The 21,736-nt window shown below is 33.8% G+C and overlaps 1 protein-coding gene across 1 annotated transcript in view; it reads left to right on the plus strand.

Moving 5' to 3' along the window:
* The first annotated feature begins 259 nt into the window (after nucleotides 1-259).
* Nucleotides 260-21,736, plus strand: part of LOC118179447 (zinc finger BED domain-containing protein 5-like) — a 52,077-nt gene continuing 30,600 nt past the window's right edge. Inside the window, exon 1 of the mRNA XM_085826520.1 lies at nucleotides 260-407. Within this exon, the coding sequence (XP_085682646.1) occupies nucleotides 260-407 (148 nt within the window). The remainder of the gene's footprint in view (nucleotides 408-21,736) is intronic.

A 21,736-nucleotide genomic window follows, 5' to 3' on the forward strand; every position in this document is an offset into this window, starting at 1 on the left:
CCAATATCAGAGGTGAAGCCATGGAGTAGAACAGAGAAGAAAGATATTCAAGTACCACAACCCAAACTGATATCAGAATATAACAAATACATGGGTGGAGTAGACACGATGGATTGGAATGTTCAAAAGTACAGAATCAGAATAAGGGGGAAAATGGTGTTTTCCTTTGCTTACTAATGCCATCAACGTAACACTGGTTAACGCCCACGCACTGTATTGTATTTCAAGTGATAAAATTCCATTGCTAGATTTTAGGAGGATGGTTGCTAGAGGATATCTTGCTTTATCTTCAGAACTCTCAGATGCAAAAAAGAGTGGAAGGAATTCTTTCACTAAAGGATTAATTAATCGTGTTCCTACTGTTATCAGAACATCTGGTAATCATTATATTGAACGCACCGAAAATGGTAAACAAAGAAAATGTGCAGTGTGCAAAACAAATGCAAGAAAACAATGTGGAAAATGTAATGTTGGATTACACGTAGACTTGGCATTAAAAGTAGATAGTATCAGCCATGATCCCCATTTGGGGATCGGACTTAAATTTAAAATTCCTGAAAAAAAAATTGACGCATTTATGAGAAAAACATGTTTTTCTTATTATTTAGATGAAAACTAACAGAAATAAAATAAAAATTGATGAAATAAAAATTTGGCAGTTAATGGGTTAAACTTGAGAAATTGAAGAGAAAAACATTTTTGACACGAGAAAGGGAAAATAAAAGAATTTAAAAGTCAAAATTGCATTTACACAAGTTGCAACTTTGATAGAGATTCGCGTTCCTTTAAGCCTCGGGCGTCTCCCTATGACGGTCGGTTACTATTAAGCTTGTTATTGTAAACTGGCTATTCAAATTACAGTCGGTATGCGCAAAGGGGGCCTTAATCTTCATCCTGAAAAATAAACAAAATTATTGTTACACATCACATAAAAATATCAGTTAAAATGATAATTCAATTCTGAGTCACAAGCATGAGAATATTTGAGAAGGTTACATGGCATACGCAAATAACCAAAATGAAAGGTACTCGAAACGCATGTCTGTGCACTGTCCACTGTTCAGACCGGATCTTGGTCGTTTGTGGTAGGCATTGACTTGCAAGTACAAATGTGTTTTGAAAAACGTAAATGTTTGCGCTTTGGTACTTTTAAATTTTGTAAAAATTACGAAGCCTGGCTCTTCGTATGTTTCTCCGACACTCATAATTTTATGAGAAAAAGTTTGCACTCGTTATGAAATAATTTTGAACATAAGTATCTCCGTCTGATTTCGATTGACATCAGTCAATTGTTTTGTGATTTATTTATTATAACCAAAAGGAAAGTTTCCGAAATGACGTCTAGGTATTGGAGGAAAGAATAATTAGTAAAATGTAGAAAACTGATACTTTTATTTTCAGCTCTTTTGAAATGAACTCATTATGCAGCGTGCCAAAAAAATTAAAAGGACTTCTCTCAAAATTTAATTTTCAACGTTCTATTTTGGAAATGAAAATACCAATTAACAATAGACAGAACTCGTCCTTGACTTTGTAAATTATTCTAGAAATCCTTGACTTTCTATAGCTGGTAAAAACCTGAAATCACTTACTAAATTTGTCATGGAATATGCCAGTAATTTCAAACGTAAAAATGTGCGCCATTTGTTTTTACATAAAATTTCTCATATAAATAATTTGTGGATTAGACTTTTTTTGAAAAGTATCTTGACCCAAAACGTTTAAACTGTTTTCTTAAAACATTCGTTTGCTATTGAAAATTTTATAAATATAACTAGACTGAGTTTTGAATAAATGAAATTACAACGCATAAGCACATTGTTGGAACACTTTGTATAAGAAAAGGTAATCGCATATAAATCAAGTTCTTATATCGCTTAATTACAATGCATCAGATCTTTAGTAAATAAAGAAAGGAATAAAACACATAGTGGTTTGGCAATACCAAAAACATCATATCCCGCAACAGCTCTTCTTGATTATTTCATACCTTAGGAAACACGAGCAAATATGTCAATTGCGGAAACATTGCAGTTTGGCAAGCGATAAGGTGGTGCGCAGGAGAATTGATTATCGAGGAAAATATTTCTGCAAGGTAGGAGGTGATTTGTATTCATTCTGGATGTGGAAGAGAATGTTATTCTAGGACTTCGAGAAATAAGCAAAATAATTTGGATAAGAGTGCACTTTCGACAAAAGTGAATTTGCGGAATTAGGAGTCATGTTTCTTCTTTCTGTAGTGATTTGAAGCCGTGGTTCTGATGTGAACATCAAAGTATTAACGATATCACATTTGATTTTAGTGAAGTGTAGTTCATCCAGTGCTTTCTTCAGCAGTAGTAATGGCTTTCGCCGAACGAAACAAACACAATGCAAGTTTCAAATGTTAAGTCATTCAGTTTGCGAAAGAAAATGGAAATCATGCAGTTTGGTTTTCGTGAATGCTTCGTACACGAGTGGAAGAAGCATGAAATTTTACAATGATTATGGCGCCAAAGAATAAATGTGTATTGCATAAAGAAGTAATGAAATAGCTTACCGTCGGCAAAAGTGTTGGAAACTGCATCGTAGAAAATCCCCATCATCACTAGAATGGATTAATTGTAACAAGAAACAGCGTACGTTTCTTTGCCTTAAAAATAGAAAAATGGAGTGCAAATGGAAGTGAAAACTCTAAAGCAAACTGAGGTTGTGTATTCGATTTACTTCACGGAATAATTCAGTTCACCGAGAAAAAGAGATAAAATTTTTTCAAAGGCTTCGAAAATATAGAGATAAAACTTTAATGAATTTTTAAAAATGTGTAAAAATTTATTTACTATCACGTGTTGCAAATATGGATGTCATTCCTGTAGTTTTGATATAGTAGGAGATAAAGAAACAATGATATGAAAGAAAAATAACGGTTAACATAAAATCAATAGTCCAACGAGAAATCTCACCTCACCGTACTGATCTCCTGCTTAGCCGACCGTACGAAATTAAAAGCTCATCGATATCTTGAAAAGAAAGACTTTGCTGAAGTGCAGTTTCCCGAAAGTGTTTTCATCCGTATTCACGAGAAATGATCGGCGGAGAAAAATGTTGTGAAACTGTGGATAAGAAATATTTGGCAAAAGCTTCCTTTTGCCTCAAATAATCAAGAAAGTCTAATACTTTGGGACATGTTCAGCCTCCATCTAACGGATAACACAAATATGTTGTTAAAAGAGTGTTATACAGATATGACAGTTTATCCAGGCGGATTATTGCCATTAGTTCAGATATTAGACATATATGTCAATAAATCATCTATAGAATATTTTAAACGTTAGTGGAATACTCGAACAAAAGTGAAGGTGAAAAAAACAATTACAAATGGAGACCAAATACGTCATGCCAGTCCATAAATAGTGTGTCAGTAGATAATAAAATCACGGAATAAAATTAAACCTGTTTAATTTATGTGGTATATCTGACGGTCTAGATGCAACGAAAGATGATTATTTATGTGTGGATCAGAGTAAAAGTAACGGCAAAACTGAAACAGAATTCGATGATGTGCTTGAAGTTATAGCTTGAGACGTATATGAGGAACTTGGATCTGTCTATGCAAGTATGGATCAGAGGTGAAGGTGAAAATGAAACAGAATCCGATAACGAAAATTTTTAAGTACATAAACTATTTCTCTTAAATAAAAAGCATTTAATTACACGCAGAAATCTAATTTTCGTATGCTCACATAACATTTTTATAGCTGGCGTACATCGCGTACCCATAAATTTCCATCTTGCATTTTCTTTTAAAAGTGCACCTTATACGCCTGAATATACTATAACAAACATAGCTGAAACTTAAGTGAGAGAGATATTTACATGCTTGCTGAAGCATTATATTCTGTTTTTTTCCCTTCTATTAGTGTATAAATGTTTTGAAAATTTCGATGTTACGTTTTTCAATCTTTGTGTTTAGAAAAGGGATAAAGAATTCAAACTTTTATCTCCGAAAACAAAATTCTAAATCATATTTCTAATGAAGAAGTGAAATTCTCTATAGCTTTACTTTCCGGACTAATTAAAATTAAGAAAAAGAAGAGAGGAAAAAAATAACTGATTTGGGTAAGCAGAATATTTAGCCATTCAGTATCTATTGATGGGAATGTATATAACTCTAATGAATAGTACAGAAATAAGATAAAGTTAAGTTTCAGTTTGTAGGCCTTACATTTCAAAATGGTTTTAATACAGCTTAAAGCGCATAGCCAAAGATTATGCTCTCAACCGCTTTTTCAGTAATAACGTCAGAGAATAATTCTTACAGTTACAATGTTTTCAAATAATCCATTCCTTCAAAAGTAATCTATTGTACTAAGATAATGTGTTTTCGAGGGCAGAAAATGAAACAGAACGGCGAGATCCATCAGAGTATGATCCTGTAATGCTTTAACAAATCTTTCGTAGTCTTAAGTAATAGAGAAATGTGGTAGAGCTTCATCTTACACTATATTCTTGTATTCATATTATTTGTATTATGTGACTATGTGTCTCTATTCGATGTGTGGGAAAAAAACGTCTCCAACAGGTTTATATATACGATACCATTCAGATAAACGCAAAGGAAACCAACATTTCCATCTAATAATATTCATTTTATTTTAATTATAAAATTTTCTAGTTAGATAACCAATTTGTGAGCAAGAATTTGCATCGTAATAGTGAATCATATTGCTGCCAAATTCCAAATATAAAAAACTAAAGCTCACGAATCACAAACCGAGAGTTTCTGTGAGATTTGTGAGGTGCGAAGCAATCTCTATTTTGAAAGAAATCGAAATTGATATAAATTCGCTTTATAACATATTATTCAGTTTATTTATCTAATTATATTATGATTCTGATGTAATGTATACACACATTTTAAAAGTTATTTCTTTCGCTCATTTCAATTTGTAATCTTGAATTTTTACACTGAAAAAATCCTGAGTAGAGACGGAAACTGTGGTATGTCAAACTGAATTTAAACAAGGTGAAAGCAAATGAAAAGCTAATGTACATACTACAATAGCTTTTAATTTATTTAGAGTTACAATCTTAGTAATGCAAATCATGCTGATTAACACATAATTAAAAGTGGATAAACATTCCTTTTTGAACGTTTCTTTGAACCTTGATATAAATTTCTATGAATATCTGCAGTTGGATAAGACAGCTCAGGGTCAAACAAATTTTAAAATGAAATTTGTATAAATTAATTTCATGAGTTCAATTATGAAGGATATGCCGTGCAATATTTATTTGCACTATTTAAAGCCAGTAGCACAACATAAATTTATTGTTGAAACATATTGTCATGTGTAAAGCTATGTGTTAAAAAAGTCAATAAACTGTGACTTTCCAGGTAAACCCGGAAGACCTCGCAGCCATGAAAGGCACTGAAAACATAGATCTGAACTACGAAAGAGTGTACTTAGTTGCTGCTAAAATAATACCGGTATCTTAAAGTTAGCATGACTAATTACTAGCTGATAATATATCAGTAGTTACACTTACCGAGCAAAATATTATCAAATGCCGTCCATATACTAAGAATACCATAAAGTTCTTGATAATAAAAATGTTGTTGATAATAAATTTTGGTAAAATGAAGCAGGTATATGATTTATTTGTTCTATTTTTCTTTTCCGAGTCTTGCTTCGTTTGGTCATTAAATCAATCGTTCTACAGTCGGTATCCAGTTCTGGCTCTTTTCGCAGTTCAACCGGTTTCCTTTTCGGGTTTGACAGTTATTTTCCGGTTCCAGCTTGTCTTTCAGATTTGGAATCTTTTCCGTTTTTTGCTTCTTTTCCAGGTATTGCGTCTTTTCAGACTCCTCTATATTTTCCATTTCTGGCATCTTTTCCGGCTCTTGCTTCTTTTCCAGTTTTTGCATTTTTTCCAGTTCCTTCTTCATTTTCAGGTCTCTCTTTTTTGGTTTTTGCAATTTTTTCCTCAACTTTGGCCTTTCCAGTTCATTTTTGTGTGCTTGTTTTAGCATCTCTTCAATATGTTTCTCCATTTTCAGTTCTTCTTTCTTTTCTCGTTTTTGTATTCCTTCCCGTATTTTCTTCTTTTTCAGTTCTTCTTTCTTTTCTAGTTTTTGAATCCATTCCAGTAATTGCTTCTTTTTCAGTTCTTTCTTCTTTTCTAGTTTCTGTTGCTTTTCCAGTTTTTGTTTGTTTTTCAGTTCTTCCTTCTTTTCCAGTTTTTGCTTTTTTTTCTGCTCTTGTTTCATTTTCAGTTCTTGCTTCTTTTCCAATTTTTGCTTCTTTTTCAGTTCTTGCTTCTGTTCTAATTCTTGTATCTTTTCCTGTACTTTCTTCTTTTTTAGTTTTTGTATCTTTTTAGTTTTCTATTTTAGTTTTTCTTTCTTTTTCAGTTCTTGCTTCTTTTCTAGTTTTTGTGTCAATTCCAGTTTTCTCTTGTTTTTGAGTTCTTGCTTCTTTTCCAGTTTCTCCTTCTTTTCCTGTTCTTCCTTTTTATTCAGTTTTTGATTCTTTTCCAGTTTTTGCATCTTTTCCGGTTCTCGCTTCTTTTCCAGTTCCTTGTCGTTTTCCAGTTCTTTCTCGTTTTCCAGTTTTTGCTCCTTTTCATGATCACAAGGAGGATTTTCCAATCTACAAAAAAATCGGTATATCTTTATTTCAGTAGTAAAATAGTGAAGGTAATGAATGCAATGACGATCACGTTTAACATGTACACCACTTCCATATTTAGATATTATACAACACTTTTGGCCCAGTTTCATAGGGCAAAAACTCCCCGTAGATTATTGCCTGGCAGAATTGTTTTCTACAAAGAGTGAATTTGTTGTTTTCGTTGTTCTGACCTAAAGCCAAGCAGATAAGTTAAAGTATTTTGCGTTATTTGTATGCAATAAGCGGCCTCCATGAATCTCACGTAGAGCGTAATAATTTGCAAAGTTTCAGTGCCTTACTTTTCCTTACTTAATTTTTACATAAGTTGCAATAATAATAACAGATATAATAAACAGCTGGCTTAAAAACAGAGGGAAACAATGACGAAAATTGCAAAATAGAAGGAAAAAAGGAAACTGAAATGAAAAGGGAAACAACTACAAACAAAGGATGGAAAAAGCATTTTAGAAGATATACATGTAACGTTCTTTCTGAATCAGCAAAACCTGTATTTTAACATGTCTCTTTGCATCGCTGGCTCGTTATTCCCTCGTTATTCCAAATTCGGATCATATTGCTGGTCTTTTTCGTCGTCCAGCAGAGCCGCACTAGGATTTTTGCCACCATTTGTTTTCAATTGAAACTTTTATTCTCATTCTTCAGTTGCATTCTTAAAGTTTATTTATTTATACAGGAAGAAAGAAAGAAATCAATGAAATCAAAGTAAATTAGGAAAAGATATACCTGTTTTCTCCTATATTTATTGTTCCCTGTAATTTCTTTTGCCTGTTCCATTAAATTTATTGAAGGAAAATTTACAAAATCTTTCAAAATGTATTTCCAAAATGCTTATGCGAATTTAGCCCTTCTGATCACTTCGGCCACACTTTAATGGCTTTTACAATTTGATGTTTGAGTATTGACAGCTGCCTATACTGAAATATGTTCTCCATTGTCCTCGAAAAAAGAAAAATTAAAGTTCCAGGAAATTTTGCAATGAAGGACACATATATCTTATTTGAAGGGCAAGAGGAAAAGAAAAAGATATTTTCGGATGGGAATATGTAGCATTTTAAACACCGTGTTTGCAAATGTCATCATATAGTAGCAACACTTGAGTCATAAGTAATTATACACATATATGAGAGAGACGACGATGACGAAAAATTAAATGGCAAAACATGGCCGAAATCACTTTCCTGGCCGGTGCAAACAACACAAAACACAAGAAAGATCGGACACCAGTTATGCTTAGCACAAGAGAAATTAAAAAGTAGGAACAAAATTAGACACTTATGGACCTCAAAAAAGGTGTTCGAAATTACGACCTGCACCCTGTTACAGGTATCCCATCTCTCGCACATCCAACATGAGATGTTCTGGAAAATACCGTGCATCCCCAGGACTTTCCCAGCACCTGCCACAATATGTGCCACAAGTTCCTGTTGGACTTCTAACTGGGGTTTCGTGCACTTATGTGTTGAAGTACCCCGAGACGAACTGATAATGCAAGTTAGGTCTCGTGATCTTGCTGAACAATGCACTGGACTATCCCTACCAAACCCATGTTTAGGATACGTTCCGAAGGAACTTTCGAATACTTTCTTTGATGGCGATCCCCTGCTTTTCTTCTTATTTCTTGGTTTCCGCTGCGCTAAGGAAAATAAACAAATATCTTTACAATGTTCGTACCCTATTTTTCTTGTGTTGTCTCTCGTCACTATGGGCCAGGAAAGCGTTTCCGACAATGCATTGCAATAAACGATTATATATATATATATATATATATATATATATATATATAAACAATATATATATATATATATATAAACATATGTTACCGTGACCGAAATTGGAGAATATCGACTTTCACCGGACCTTGTTATGGTTGATCATTTTAGTAAGTGGACCGAAATTGTTCCCTTAAAGCGAGCCTCCGCGAAATTAGTTACTGATTCTATTTTAAATAAACATATTTTAAAATACGGAGGGCCCCTATAAGTTATATCGGATAATGGTCCTCAATTTGTAAGTAATGTATTTGAAGACATGTGCCAAAAACTGGGCATACGTCATTTAAAAATGGTCCCGTATCGGCCGCAATCAAATATAGCGGAACGGGTGAATAGAAATATAGTGAAAATTATCCGTAGTTATGTTAACAATTTTCATAAAAGCTGGGATAACTATGTCAATGAATTTGCTTTCGCCCTTAGGACCGCAAAACATGATACGACGGGCAAAACTCCTGCTGAGTTATTTTTAGGCAGAAAGATTATAACGCCGTTAGATAAATTATTTTATGTTCAACAAAGAGCCCCAGAATTTAAAATGGGCAATATAGAAAAATAAATTAAAGAAGCAAAAAAGAACACTGAAGTAGCACAGAGAAAACAGAAGCTTTATTATGATATGAAACGACGGGGAGTAACTTATAAAGTAGGAGATGAAGTGTTAAAAATTAAGCATTAACTTTCTTCAGCACCAGAAGATAAAACTGCCAAATTTTATCCACGATTTGAAGGACCATATGTCATAGAAAAGTAACTCAGGCTTAGTGGTGTTAAAAGCAAGGAATGGTGAAACCTGCACCGCAAACGTAGACCAGATAAAACCATTTTATAATCGTAATAAAATGCCAATATTTCAAGATCTTTTGCAGTATCCTGCACGGCAGGCACAAGCTCCAGAGGTGGAAAACGACAATCCCAAGGGCAAGCCATTAGTAGACAGGAGCAATTGAAAAGAAAGTTCCCCCGTTTGAAAACTGAAGGTAACAAGAAAAAGAAGTCGTTCCACCGACCAGAAAAGAGAGGGCACGACCACCACGAGAATGAAGAAGGGAGAAGTACGACTAATGCAAAGAAAGCCAGGAGAAATGACAGCAACTATAACACGGCTCCAAAACAGAAGATCTACCCATCGGATAGGAGTCTACGCAGCAAATGTCGACGAATTGATGAAGGAAGACCAGCTGCAGAAAAGACGCAAGAAAATTTTGAACAGCCAGCAACGAGATCCAGGCAACAACGAGAGACAGTTGTCCCGGTTCCGCCAAGACCAGCTGCCATCAAACGGCCGAGACCACAGGCAGATGCTAAAAAAAGGTCGTCAAGGGTGACCGAACTGGAAGAAAAAGAAAGCTCATGGAGGAAGGAACCGAAGGGCGAACCCGCACAAGAAGGAAGATCAACCAGACCGTAGTCTTCGCTACCTTCCAGGACTGGGCAGAAAAAAGGATGTCTGAATATCACAAAGAGAAGTAAAACTTTATGTTACTTTGAAACCTTAAGTTAATTTTTCAATCTTACTGCAAGTGGCAGAATTCAAGAATTTTTACCTCATGTGAGGCCTACCTTCATCGCCAAAAAGGCGAGAAAGGAGTTGTTACCTATTTTCGTATTGTTTTTCAATTACTCGCGAGTAAAACTGAAATTAATGTATAATAGGAATGTGTAAATACTTGAATTTTGAAAAAGCATTGACAACCTTTGAGAAAGGTACCCTAAGAAAATTGTAAAAATTATTGTATAAAATTTCATTTAAAAGATTCTGGCAAGAAAGAAGTTTTAATCTGAAAGACATTTGAAATGTAGAATTTCAATGCAGAAGAATTGGCAATTGCTTGGAAAAGAATAGAAGTTAACAATGTACTACTAATGTATGTTTTAAAATGCGTAAAATTAACGGCATGTTAATATGTCCTTATATACAATGTGAACTGTTATCTTAAAAGTTAAGAAATATTGTGATATGTTAAAAGTAAAAATATTAGAGTAATGCCAAAAATTTTAACTTATTCGTGTGACTGTAAAAAGAGCAAATTATTGTGAATATGTAATAAAGGTTGAATGAATGTAGTTAGGCTCTCTGACGCTACACTTCAGAGTTAGCCACTTTTCAGAATAGTACCTCAGGGTTTAGAGATGAATACAAGGTGTGTTCTGAGGTCTTGTTATGTTGAATTTTAACACGTTAGTGTTTTGATTGCAGGCGATAGTGTTGAACACTTGTACATAGACACGCTCGTGTTTGAAGTTTTTCTTTACAACACAAGTCAGAGAGCACGGGGAGATAATTAAATAACGTCATGAATGGAATAAGAATTTTAAAGGAGAAATATAAATATTCATGTTACTTGCCATTTGATTGTGTAACATTTCATTAAACTAGTTTTCCTTCCATAAGGAACCAGATTTCAACTAAGAAACTCCTGTTTATAGATGCAGTACAGATGAAAATACTTGTCCATAGAGATGATAATGTAAAAACGACTTTTTAATATCTAGTTTCTAGAGAGAAATATTTGTAAAAGATTGGCCTCGCGTTAGATTCTAGAGCTAAAAGTTTTCAACAAGGTCGTTTTAGACCTCAGTTTCAAAATAATTAACTCTGGCGGGTAGTATGTAAGGATCCTAAGTTTTACTAACGTTTTTGATGTCATTTAAAACGCTTAATTACAGGGCCGTAGTACAATACACAACCCCCCCAACCCCAGAAGTATAGCGATATACAATAGTGACGTGATCGAAGATTCTTTGGAAATAATCGTTGTCATCGTATGACATGTATATTCTATTTAAGTAATCGTAGTCATCGGCTTTTAATATTCTTTGCAAATGATCATTGTCATCAAATAATCATTGTAACGAATCATTCTCATCGGATAATCATTGAAAATAATCCTTGTCGTTACATAAAGGGGCATAGTAGCTGATGTATAAAGAATTGTACTCAAATTCTAATCAAAAGAATCGCATATGTATACAATTTATCATATGATCATTATTTACAGCAATGATTCTTATATGTTTTCGACCTACGGCTCCTAATGACGCCGTGGAAAACTTGCGCAACAGTGACAAAAAGAATATTTAAAAATACAATAAAAGCTTGAAAGCTAGGGAAAATGTGTGAATTTATTTTCCTTTTATTTAAATGAAGCTTAATGTTTTTAAAGGCAATTGAATATTGTAAACAGGAATCAGCAGTTTAAATATTTGTGGGATTTTGCCTCTTTGTTTTTTTTTCCTTCGTAACATCATATCCTCCGGAACGGGGGGGGGGAGATTTGAGTTTAGAAGGAGGTAACCTCGGATTTCAAAAATTCTTGGTAAAACTTTTCGACTATTGTTATCTTCCTACGACTATCACTCGAGATGTTATATAAAATTTCCGAAAGCGCTGGAGATCAAATTGCTTTATTTAGAAAAATGATGGCTCTTCTCACTCTCAAATCGTATTGTTTAAGAGACATTTTTAAGTTAAAAAAATATGAAATAAATAGTATTGCCAAACTCGAAACTTATTGTTATTATTTACGGTTATATTCTGAGTTGAAGAAAGCACGTGATTCCATATAACGTCACTGTATGTCGAAAAATATTTCGTTAATTTCAGTATTTTAAATGAATAGCTGCTTTTGGCAACTCTTATGTTTCACCTTTAGATACGTGACACGATATGCTATCGCTACGTTAATTCTTTTATTGAGATTTTGCAAATTTGTTATATTAAAATAAATTTAAATCATAACTTCAAATGTATTACCCCAAGTGTCAAAGTTCTTTGTTTCCTGACTTGGCAAGAAAACTTTATTTACGAATAGCTGGTTGCTTGGAAAGAATGAATACATTTTCTTCATAATAAAATGTTTCTATGCATTTTATGCTATTCTAATTTTATTTATAAAAATTTAATTTCTTTTATTGTATAAATCCTTTCTGAGTAGAAGTTTAAACTTCTGTAGGTATTTAACATATTTTAGATGCAATGTTACTTTACTACAGTTACATAATTTTTTTTTTTCAATTTACTAAAATGTCTGAACGCAAGAAGACAGCACAAATGTTACAGCGAGCTACAGAAAAAATGAAGGAAAAGCCCTAGGAGACTCAGCAGGCAAGTACAAGAAAACTTGCATGCTTCAAAAATGAATGAAGATACAACTAGAAACTCAGCAGGCAAGCATAGTGACAAGAAAGGTTACGCATTCAAGAAACTGAAGAAGAAACGAATAGGAGTTCCAGAAGACAAGCAACAACTCAAGAAACTTCGCTTGCTCAAACTGTATCAGAAACTAGTAGCAGAAACAAAAGACATTCAGAAAACCAAGAATCACTGCGTGCTCCGGAAAGGTAAGCAGAAGCGAAACGGAGGCCCATTAGGCAAGCGGAACGTCAAAAGAATATGCGCGATGACGGGAAGAAGTCGCAAGTAAACGAAGGATGCAAGACTGTCCGCGTCATCGTCAGATTCGACAGGAAATACCAGAACAGCTCAAGAAGCTGCATAAACAACTCAAGACGCTGCAGATTACGGACAATTTCGGTTCAAAGAGGCAGAGCTCATACGAGGAAACAAGCTTCGCATGAACGCATCACGAGATACACGTAGTACTCTTCACAATGCAGGAAGTTTATTTTGAGCAACACACTGTATACGTAGAGCTCGTAGACATATATAGTAAAGTTTTTGCTTTGTCAACAGCCCCCTAGTAAAATGTATGAAGTTTATATTGACATCTCACAATACCTGAAATTAACTTTTCTATTTACTTCTTCATTTACTATTTTCTTAAATTTCTTATCAGTAATCCTGTCTATATATTATAGATATCAAAATCAGAAAAAATTAATTAATTATCTTTAAATGTATCTAAGTGATGAATACTTCGCCCCTGTTCGTACCGAAACAACACGATGTAATTGTAGATACCTAGAAAGTAAAATGTATTCAGCAGGCTGTACAGCAAGCGACAACTATAAATGGTGATAACACAAGAATGTTATATAATGTATGAAGTTTATATTGACATCTCACAATACCTGAAATTAACTTTTCTATTTACTTCTTCATTTACTATTTTCTTAAATTTCTTATCAGTAATCCTGTCTATATATTATAGATATCAAAATCAGAAAAAATTAATTAATTATCTTTAAATGTATCTAAGTGATGAATACTTCGCCCCTGTTCGTACCGAAACAACACGATGTAATTGTAGATACCTAGAAAGTAAAATGTATTCAGCAGGCTGTACAGCAAGCGACAACTATAAATGGTGATAACACAAGAATGTTATATAATGTTATATACTGGCAGAATTTTAAAAAAAGAACATATACATCAGTGTTTTAAAAATACGAATTTTGCATCAAATTGCAAAACAAATATCTTAAAATCTGCCTTTCCATGCATAAGAGTTCAGGATTCGGAAAATTATATTTTCGTAAACGGTTTAGCAAAAATAACAAAAATTATTGCCTTGAGAAATGGATAATCTTGGTATGAATACGAATTACGCCAAGACTACTCGTCAATGGTTGTTTTGAACACGCCCTTAATATATATATATAACCCTTAAAAAACGTAAAGTGAGTGAATCTACTATTCGAGTGTGTCTTTATATCTTGAGTATTTAAGAAATAAGAATTGCATTTATCTATCTCGATAAAGCTAACGCTATTGCCCGAATAACAACGTTTATTTAACACTTGATATAACCAACTTCATATATATCTTGAAATAAAACATAAATTTCCTAATCAGATACTACCAATTGCAGAAAAAATACAAAAATAATGGAATTTCTAATAACACTACAAGTAACATACCGAGGAATAAATTGCGCTGCAAAACTGATGCAATCTACAATATGTAAACCACAAAATTTATGTACCGCTATAGAAATGCAATGGAATGAGAAATGAAACTGTGATGAGATTTATAATGAAAAATTTACCATAAACTATTAGTATATGATATAAGTAAATATATACTTTTAATACTATTCATTTAAATATGTTCAAACGTTCATAATATTCATTACTTACAAACGCTTCTTCATCCATCGAAGCATAGCACAAGCCATTCTCAATTCAGTGCTGTTGCACGTCAATAAAATAAGGATAAATCCAAATTTTTACAAAAAATCAATCGCTTTGACTCGTTTCTCAAAAAACGTATATCTACAAATGCAGTATTAATATATCACATCAATATAATTCGGGATCATAAAATCACCAAACAAAGCATTAAACGCAAAAAATCGCATTAAGGCAGAATGAAGAATTTTCACTCTTACAATGACTTTTACAACAATATATAATAGAATCGAATTTCTAAACTAAGTGTTCATTGTTACACCATTATTTCATTCTTGGGGAACCTTTCATGGTTGTTCAGTAATTCTAACTGTTAACTGGTATAAATAGAATTATGATTTCATATATATGCACAGACTTATATATGTATTATATTAACACGTATCTGTAGTAACATACATCATCTTATATTATATGTATTCGCATAATTCTAAATTAATTATACTAGTCAAAATAATTTGTATATTGATAGCAGCACAGTTTTAAAATTATTTATTACTCTCTGCTTGCTAACGATTATATAATTAAGTACAGTGGTACCTCGACATACGAGTTTAATATGTTTCGTAACCTTGCTCGTATCTCGAGCAATTTTCCGCATTGAAAGTAATCGAAATGCCATTAATCCGTTCCAGCTCCCAAAACACGACCTCAGCCGTTACGTAAGTTCTATTCGGCATCCTTTTCCAGAAAAGCCCTGTCTCGTCACAGTTGAGGACTTGCTGGGGGGGATGTATTCTTTGGCTACTATCTGTTCGGAAAACATTTTGATGTAAACATCAGCTGCCTTTACATCCGGATTTGCTGCCTCACCATGCCTGACGACGGAGTGAAGGTCGGTCCTTTCCCTAAAGTTGTCAAACCAGCCCCGACTGGCTTTAAACGAGTCTTCCGTTTCCACGTTTGTAGAAGTGTGTGGGGCTTCTTTAGAAAATAACCGTAAATCGCTCGTAAATAACTCGTAATAGTGCCTTCTCACATATGATGCTTTGTGTTAAGGTTCCTCCTTGAAGCTGCTTCTCTCTCACTCACACCATCAGTAGTTTCTCCATGTCTTGACGGAGAGAGGTCGGAGCTTAAAAATTATTGTAACGCCCTTAGTTGGCGTTATACTTTATCAACTCCTTTTGTTCAAGCACAGTAAATATCATTGATGTGTTACGCCCGTACGTCTTCCCCAAGTCAATTACTCGCACACCTTGCTCATGGTTTTCTATTATTTAACGCTTTAATTCAATAGACATCATCATCTTCTTTGGACCCAGGGTTATAAAAATAAATATGATAATGTTTTCTAAATGTACAAAAAGCAAAAAACGCGAACCCAACTTATTAAAAATGCTTCCAAAACGAGGGAAACAAGCACTCAGACTGAGGACTAGTCTGAGGTGGGAAAAACTGTTAGACGCTGCACACGACACCTACATGGGCGCGCATGTTGCGGTCGTGTACAACGGTGTAGTGTGCAATTCCTCGTATCTCAAATCTTGCTCTCGTCTCAGAGCAAAAACATCGCTCGCTCGGTAGCTCCTGTCTCAAAACACTCGTATGTTGGGGCACTCGTATATCGAGGTACCACTGTAAATACAGTTTATAGTTTTTTTAATGTGACAATCATTATAAGCCATGTAGATTTTTCCTTGTGGCTTCATTTGTTTTCTCTTCCAAAATTTCGAACGTCCAACAGTTTTGTCAGTTTCGGGCTTTTTTATGGAGAGTGAGAAAATGAGATAAGACCAGAATGAACTTCAGTTCTGAACTTTGCAGTTCAGCATAGAGTAAGGAGTATTGACAGATTTATGTTCGCTCCTTACGTGCGCTTTTCATCGTATTTTCTTCATCATCCTCAGCATTTTAAAGTGATAACTGCTAGCAGTGTTCCTTTATATTTCGCATATTTTTGGAATTATATTTTTTTACTCCTACTTTTCGAAAAACTCCAGAATTGTTTAGTGTTTTTTCGGGACAAATAAATTCTAACAAGCTACCAGCTCTTCCGCATGCTTTACGAACCTTTATGCCAGGAACAATTTTGGGTGTTAGAAGTAGGACAGAATGCTAGTGACAAGAACAATTAAGGATCATCTGAGGCAGCTTGTGACAGTCTTTGCTGCGTTCCAGGAAGATATAAAAGGAGAGGTTGATTCCTTTACAGAAGAGATAAATGCGTCCAACCAAAGAGGGAAAGGGGAAATAATACCAGTTCAAGGAAAGATGGAATCTATCCAAAATTGATACTTAAGCCTGTCAAGAAGAAATAAAAGACAACAGTAGAAGATTTTCGAGGATTTTGAAAGCAGAAATAACATGGTCGAAAGGAGAGTTAGAGAAACTGGAGAACGTGTTTCTGTTGTCAAACAGCAAATCAAAGAAAGAATTAATGCTGTCAAACTACAAATCAAAGGAAGAGTTTCTGATGTCGAACAACAAATCGATGACAGAGTTTCTGCTGTTGTCGCCAAAGAATCTGACAGCTTGAACACATTCATAATGACAACTGGAGACGATTCTGATACCTTTAAAGTGGTACCTATGTTTTCCGACCCATTTCTCATGCTTTCCACGTGTGATGGAAAAAACATTTGGCATATGTACAAGGCTCAGTTCTGTATAGCTCCAAATGGAAATGGGTAGGATTCCGAAGACAAACCTGTAATTTCGCAGCTTCTCTGAGAATAGAAGAAGACGATATCGGTCCCACTCTTCTAGAAAACCAGAGGCTAGATTTTGATGCTGTACCCGGTACGCGAAAGCTCTACTAAGAAGTGTTTAAAAGGCTATAGAAGGCTGCAGTTAATATCTCGATAGCAGAAGCTCACCAAAATAATCCAGAAGCTCGCCCTGATATCGAAATGCTCTCCCATCTCTCCTTTTTTAACTGCTCAACAGAAATACGTGAAGTACAATCCATGAAATACTTCCTCGGTGGCATACGGGAACCTGAGGTATAGAAACAACTGCGAATAGTGGATCTCAAGGATTTAAAAAATGCCTAGAGTGTACGCCATGAAAAACGTGGCAGTCCTTTAAGAAACTTGCACACACCATTGCCCAATCGGAACTACTCCAATCCAGAAGCTAGTGGACAAGTGACAGCTCGTCCAGGAAGTCTACCCACTTAAGTAAGTGCCTTGAGGCGGAACAGACGTCAGACGAAAGCGACCTTAGTATGCTAGAACTGCAGTGGTAATGAACACTTACGAAAGAACTGCAGAACACATTAGGACACAGAAGATAATGCTGCTAATCAGCAAGAAGTCACGAAAACAAATCGTGGATGTTGAGCGGAATTTGCCAGAGATTGCCAGATATTGAGAAGTCCCACATAAAATGCTTTCAGATTTCGGTTATGGTTGGTGGCCATAATGGACTTTTCAATCATGAGGCATACAAATAGAGTTCCCTTAGTATAACAATCGATACATGAGTAATTTACCATCATCCAAAACCTCAAGTCGAGATGATAGAACCGGCATGAACAGAACTTTTCCTTCCAGGATTATAGCTGAAAACAGAAATTTCCGGTAAGGCATTATGAAATATGCTAAGAACGTTAAGAGCACGAAATGAGTACTAATAATATGTTCTTTCGTTGAATTATCAAGGCCGCCATTCCGGTGACGGTTGAAACGTAAGTGCCAAACCTAAAGTCATTGGGGAATGCGAAGTGGTTGCATCACGTTCTCCATTGAACTACGTTAAGGAGTCTCGTACACCTTAAAACCCTCAAAACCTCTGAATATGATCCTGTTGTAAGAATTGGGATAACATATTTATTTTTAAAGCTATTACTTCCAGTTTTTTACAGCTCACTACATAGCACAGCTGAATTAGTAAGCAAATAGTTTGTGTTGCCACAAATGTTTTTTATAATTTAATCTTCTTTGTGAGGTAATTTTTTATATGTTCACGTAATACTCCCACTTTGCGTGCACAATTTAAAATATTCTCTTATATATTTTAACTTCATAGTTAATATACAGCTTGTATAGCATCTAAAGACTACTGTGAAACAAAAATCTTAAGAATTTCATGTTAAATTCTCATTTTATTTAGAACTAAATTTATACAATGCATTTTAATAAAAAATTTTTAATATTTCCATGCGTAAAATTTTTGACTATTAAAATATTCAATATATTTTTGGTTCAGTTAGATGATAATACTCATATAAAGAAGTCCATTAAATTTAAAGTGTGTACCAAGAACCGTTTTTAAAATATCATGCGCGCAACAGTGAAAATTTATGTTTTGAGATAATCAAGTTTTAATGTAAATATTTTTTTAAATACTTCTCTTGTTATAAAATATATAAAATGCTTATTTTCTGAGAGATATTGTAATATTATACAATTTCCAATAGTTGGTATAAGCATAATTAATGTAAAATAAGCTGCCATCATCAAAGTATAACATATCAACTAAAAATGATTTGAAACTTGTACGCTATCAATGATACAACTAAAATTTTTCTTACAAATTGGAACTGACTTATAGGCAAATGTTTCAGGTAAAGTTCTCTGTAATGTATTATTGTATATCAAACATATAAATCATTTAATAGTTCTTCCACAGGGTAACTTTAGCATACTCTAAATGCTATGTATACAACTGGGAAAAAATGCATTTTAAGAAAATCGAGTTTTGATGCAAATATTTCAGTATACAACTTTCTAATAATAAAGTGCATAGTATATTTATTTTCAAAATGATATATTTAAAAAGTATAAATCCTAATAAATTGCATAAGCTTTTGTCAATATGAAACACATTAAAATTACCATACTATATAAAATACCATGACAGAATGAGAGCCGTGTATTAAAATACGTGTAGCATATTTGAACAAATAATTTATTTTTACATAACCACATCAGTTAAGTACTTTCAAGCATTTAAGCATATGATATGTATCATATTATGCAATATTATTTAAACATAAGTAGGAAAAAACCTTTACGACTTATTTGAAATTGTATGCTAAACTGCTACATTCATCGAAGTATAACATATCGACTAAGAATGATAAAACTAAAACTTCCTTACAAATAAGAATTTACTTATAGCCAAATGTCTTAGCTAAAGTTCTCTGTAATATATTAATGTATATCAAACATATAAAACATTTAATAGTTCTTCCACAATGTAACTTTAGCATACTTTAAATGCTATCTATACAACTGCGAAAAACCGTGTTTTAAGAAATTTGATTTTTAATGCCAATACTTCAGTATATAACTTTCTAATAATAAAGTGCATAGTATATTTATTTTCAAAATATATTTAAAAAGTATAAATCCTAATAAATTGCAGAAGCTTTTGTTAGTATGAAACACGTTAAATTTACCTTGCTATATACATTACCATGACAGAATGATAGCCGTATATTAAAATACATGTGGCATATTTGCACAAAAATTTATTTTTACATAACCACTTTAGTTAAATAAACTCAAGCATTTAAGCATATGATATGTATTATATTGTATAATATACATATTATTTAACATGGGTGAAAAATCTTTTACGACTTACTTCAAATTGTATGCTAAACTGCTAAAATTTTATTTACAAATTAAAACGCACCAGCACAATAAACATCCCCATCATTTTTATGGAGGCCTGCACTTCTGACATTTTTTGCTGCCTTTCAAGCTTAGCTGTTGTTTTGTTTCTGACAAGCCTTTCTTTTCTGCGTTATCTATTCTCTTGTTATCAATTTGTAAAAATCCTTCAATAGAAAACTTACTTCTAAAAAGCTGTAACTCATTTTTTACAGAATGTCTACCAACAGACCTTTCGTTAAAAGCAATTAATGCTTCATTTCCAGCAATTTGAACTATCCTACTACCAGCACGACATGTCTTTGGACAAAATTTCCAAATTAAGGAATTAAATGATTCATTATTATTTTGTGTTTTGCCGCCAAGGCAACGTCTATATAACGAAGGTTGTGACAAATCTATAAAAACTGGCTTTATTGCCTCCATTACAGCGACTGGTTCAGAATTTATATGCTTATAATCAGCTTTATTTTTCTTAGCTTTATTGTATTTGCACCATGTGGTTTCATTTGTAGGACAAACGTCATGAATCGGCTTTTCATCACTCGATATTTTGTGGTAGTAAATTGCCCAAATGGCTTTTCTCATACCACTAACAGACTCATTATATTCTTTAATCGCATTACCATAATACGAAGTTATTTCATTTATTAACTTATCTGTTAGTCTTCCTTTCCCAGACAGATTTTACCGTCATTTAATTTTACTTTTTTTCTTTCAAGTTTTAATTTGCGTAGCCATATTCCCATTCGTTTTTGAATATGTCCAACACACTCAATTTTTTCTATATTTAATGAACCATATGGTTTGGCGTCAGTTATACCTGCAAATGGTTTTGCATCACCTATGTAAGGATCTTAAGTTTTACTAACGTTTATTTTATTTTAAATCTTTACTATCACTTCTTATTTTCTACTTCCGGCCAGAATTAAAAGCGTTAACTTATTTATGCAAAATTTGTGTGGCGAACGCCAAGTACTTAAGATGTGGCTTTTTGCCAAGCGAGAGAGAGGAAGGAGTTAGTCGAAGCAGACCGCTTACCTTAGAAGTTTTACTCAGTTGCTGGTTGCCTTCCAGGCCAGAGTTTTAATCCTCGTGATAATTTTTAAACGTATTGTAGTGTTAACAGTTCTCTGTACTACATACGGCTTCCTGTTAATATAAGGCCAATCTTCCAAGTTTATTATTCCAAAGTTAAGTTAGAGTTTAGTTAAATATTTTTATATTCTTACGTTTAGACCACATGTAGTGGGTCTTTGTATTCCAAAGTACGGAAATTATTGTAAAGAGAGAAAAATAAAGGGTTTTGTATACCTTTCTTGTGTATCCTGTCTACTTCCCACAGTTATTAAACATAGCTTTAGTAAGCTCTCTGTTCCGAGTCAGGTCCTTGCATATTCCCGAAGAAAGTAAGACGGAACATTGAACCTGATAGTGGCGCCCAACGAAGAAGAATAACCATGGCCGAGTTTCAAGAAGAAACTGTGCTGCCTGCAGAAGCGGCTCAGAATCCAGAAATGCCAGCTGCCGCCCTGGAAAGATTTGGTTACATCGTCCACACCATGCGCGTTTCGATGAAACTAGAAGCAACATTTAATGGAAACTCACCGGTAACCAGTTTTTTGGAAAAATT

This window comes from Stegodyphus dumicola, chromosome 11 (genome assembly GCF_044657685.1).
Source record: "Stegodyphus dumicola isolate Sdum_Otavi_A_Nest chromosome 11, ASM4465768v1".
Classification (NCBI taxonomy): domain Eukaryota; kingdom Metazoa; phylum Arthropoda; class Arachnida; order Araneae; family Eresidae; genus Stegodyphus; species Stegodyphus dumicola.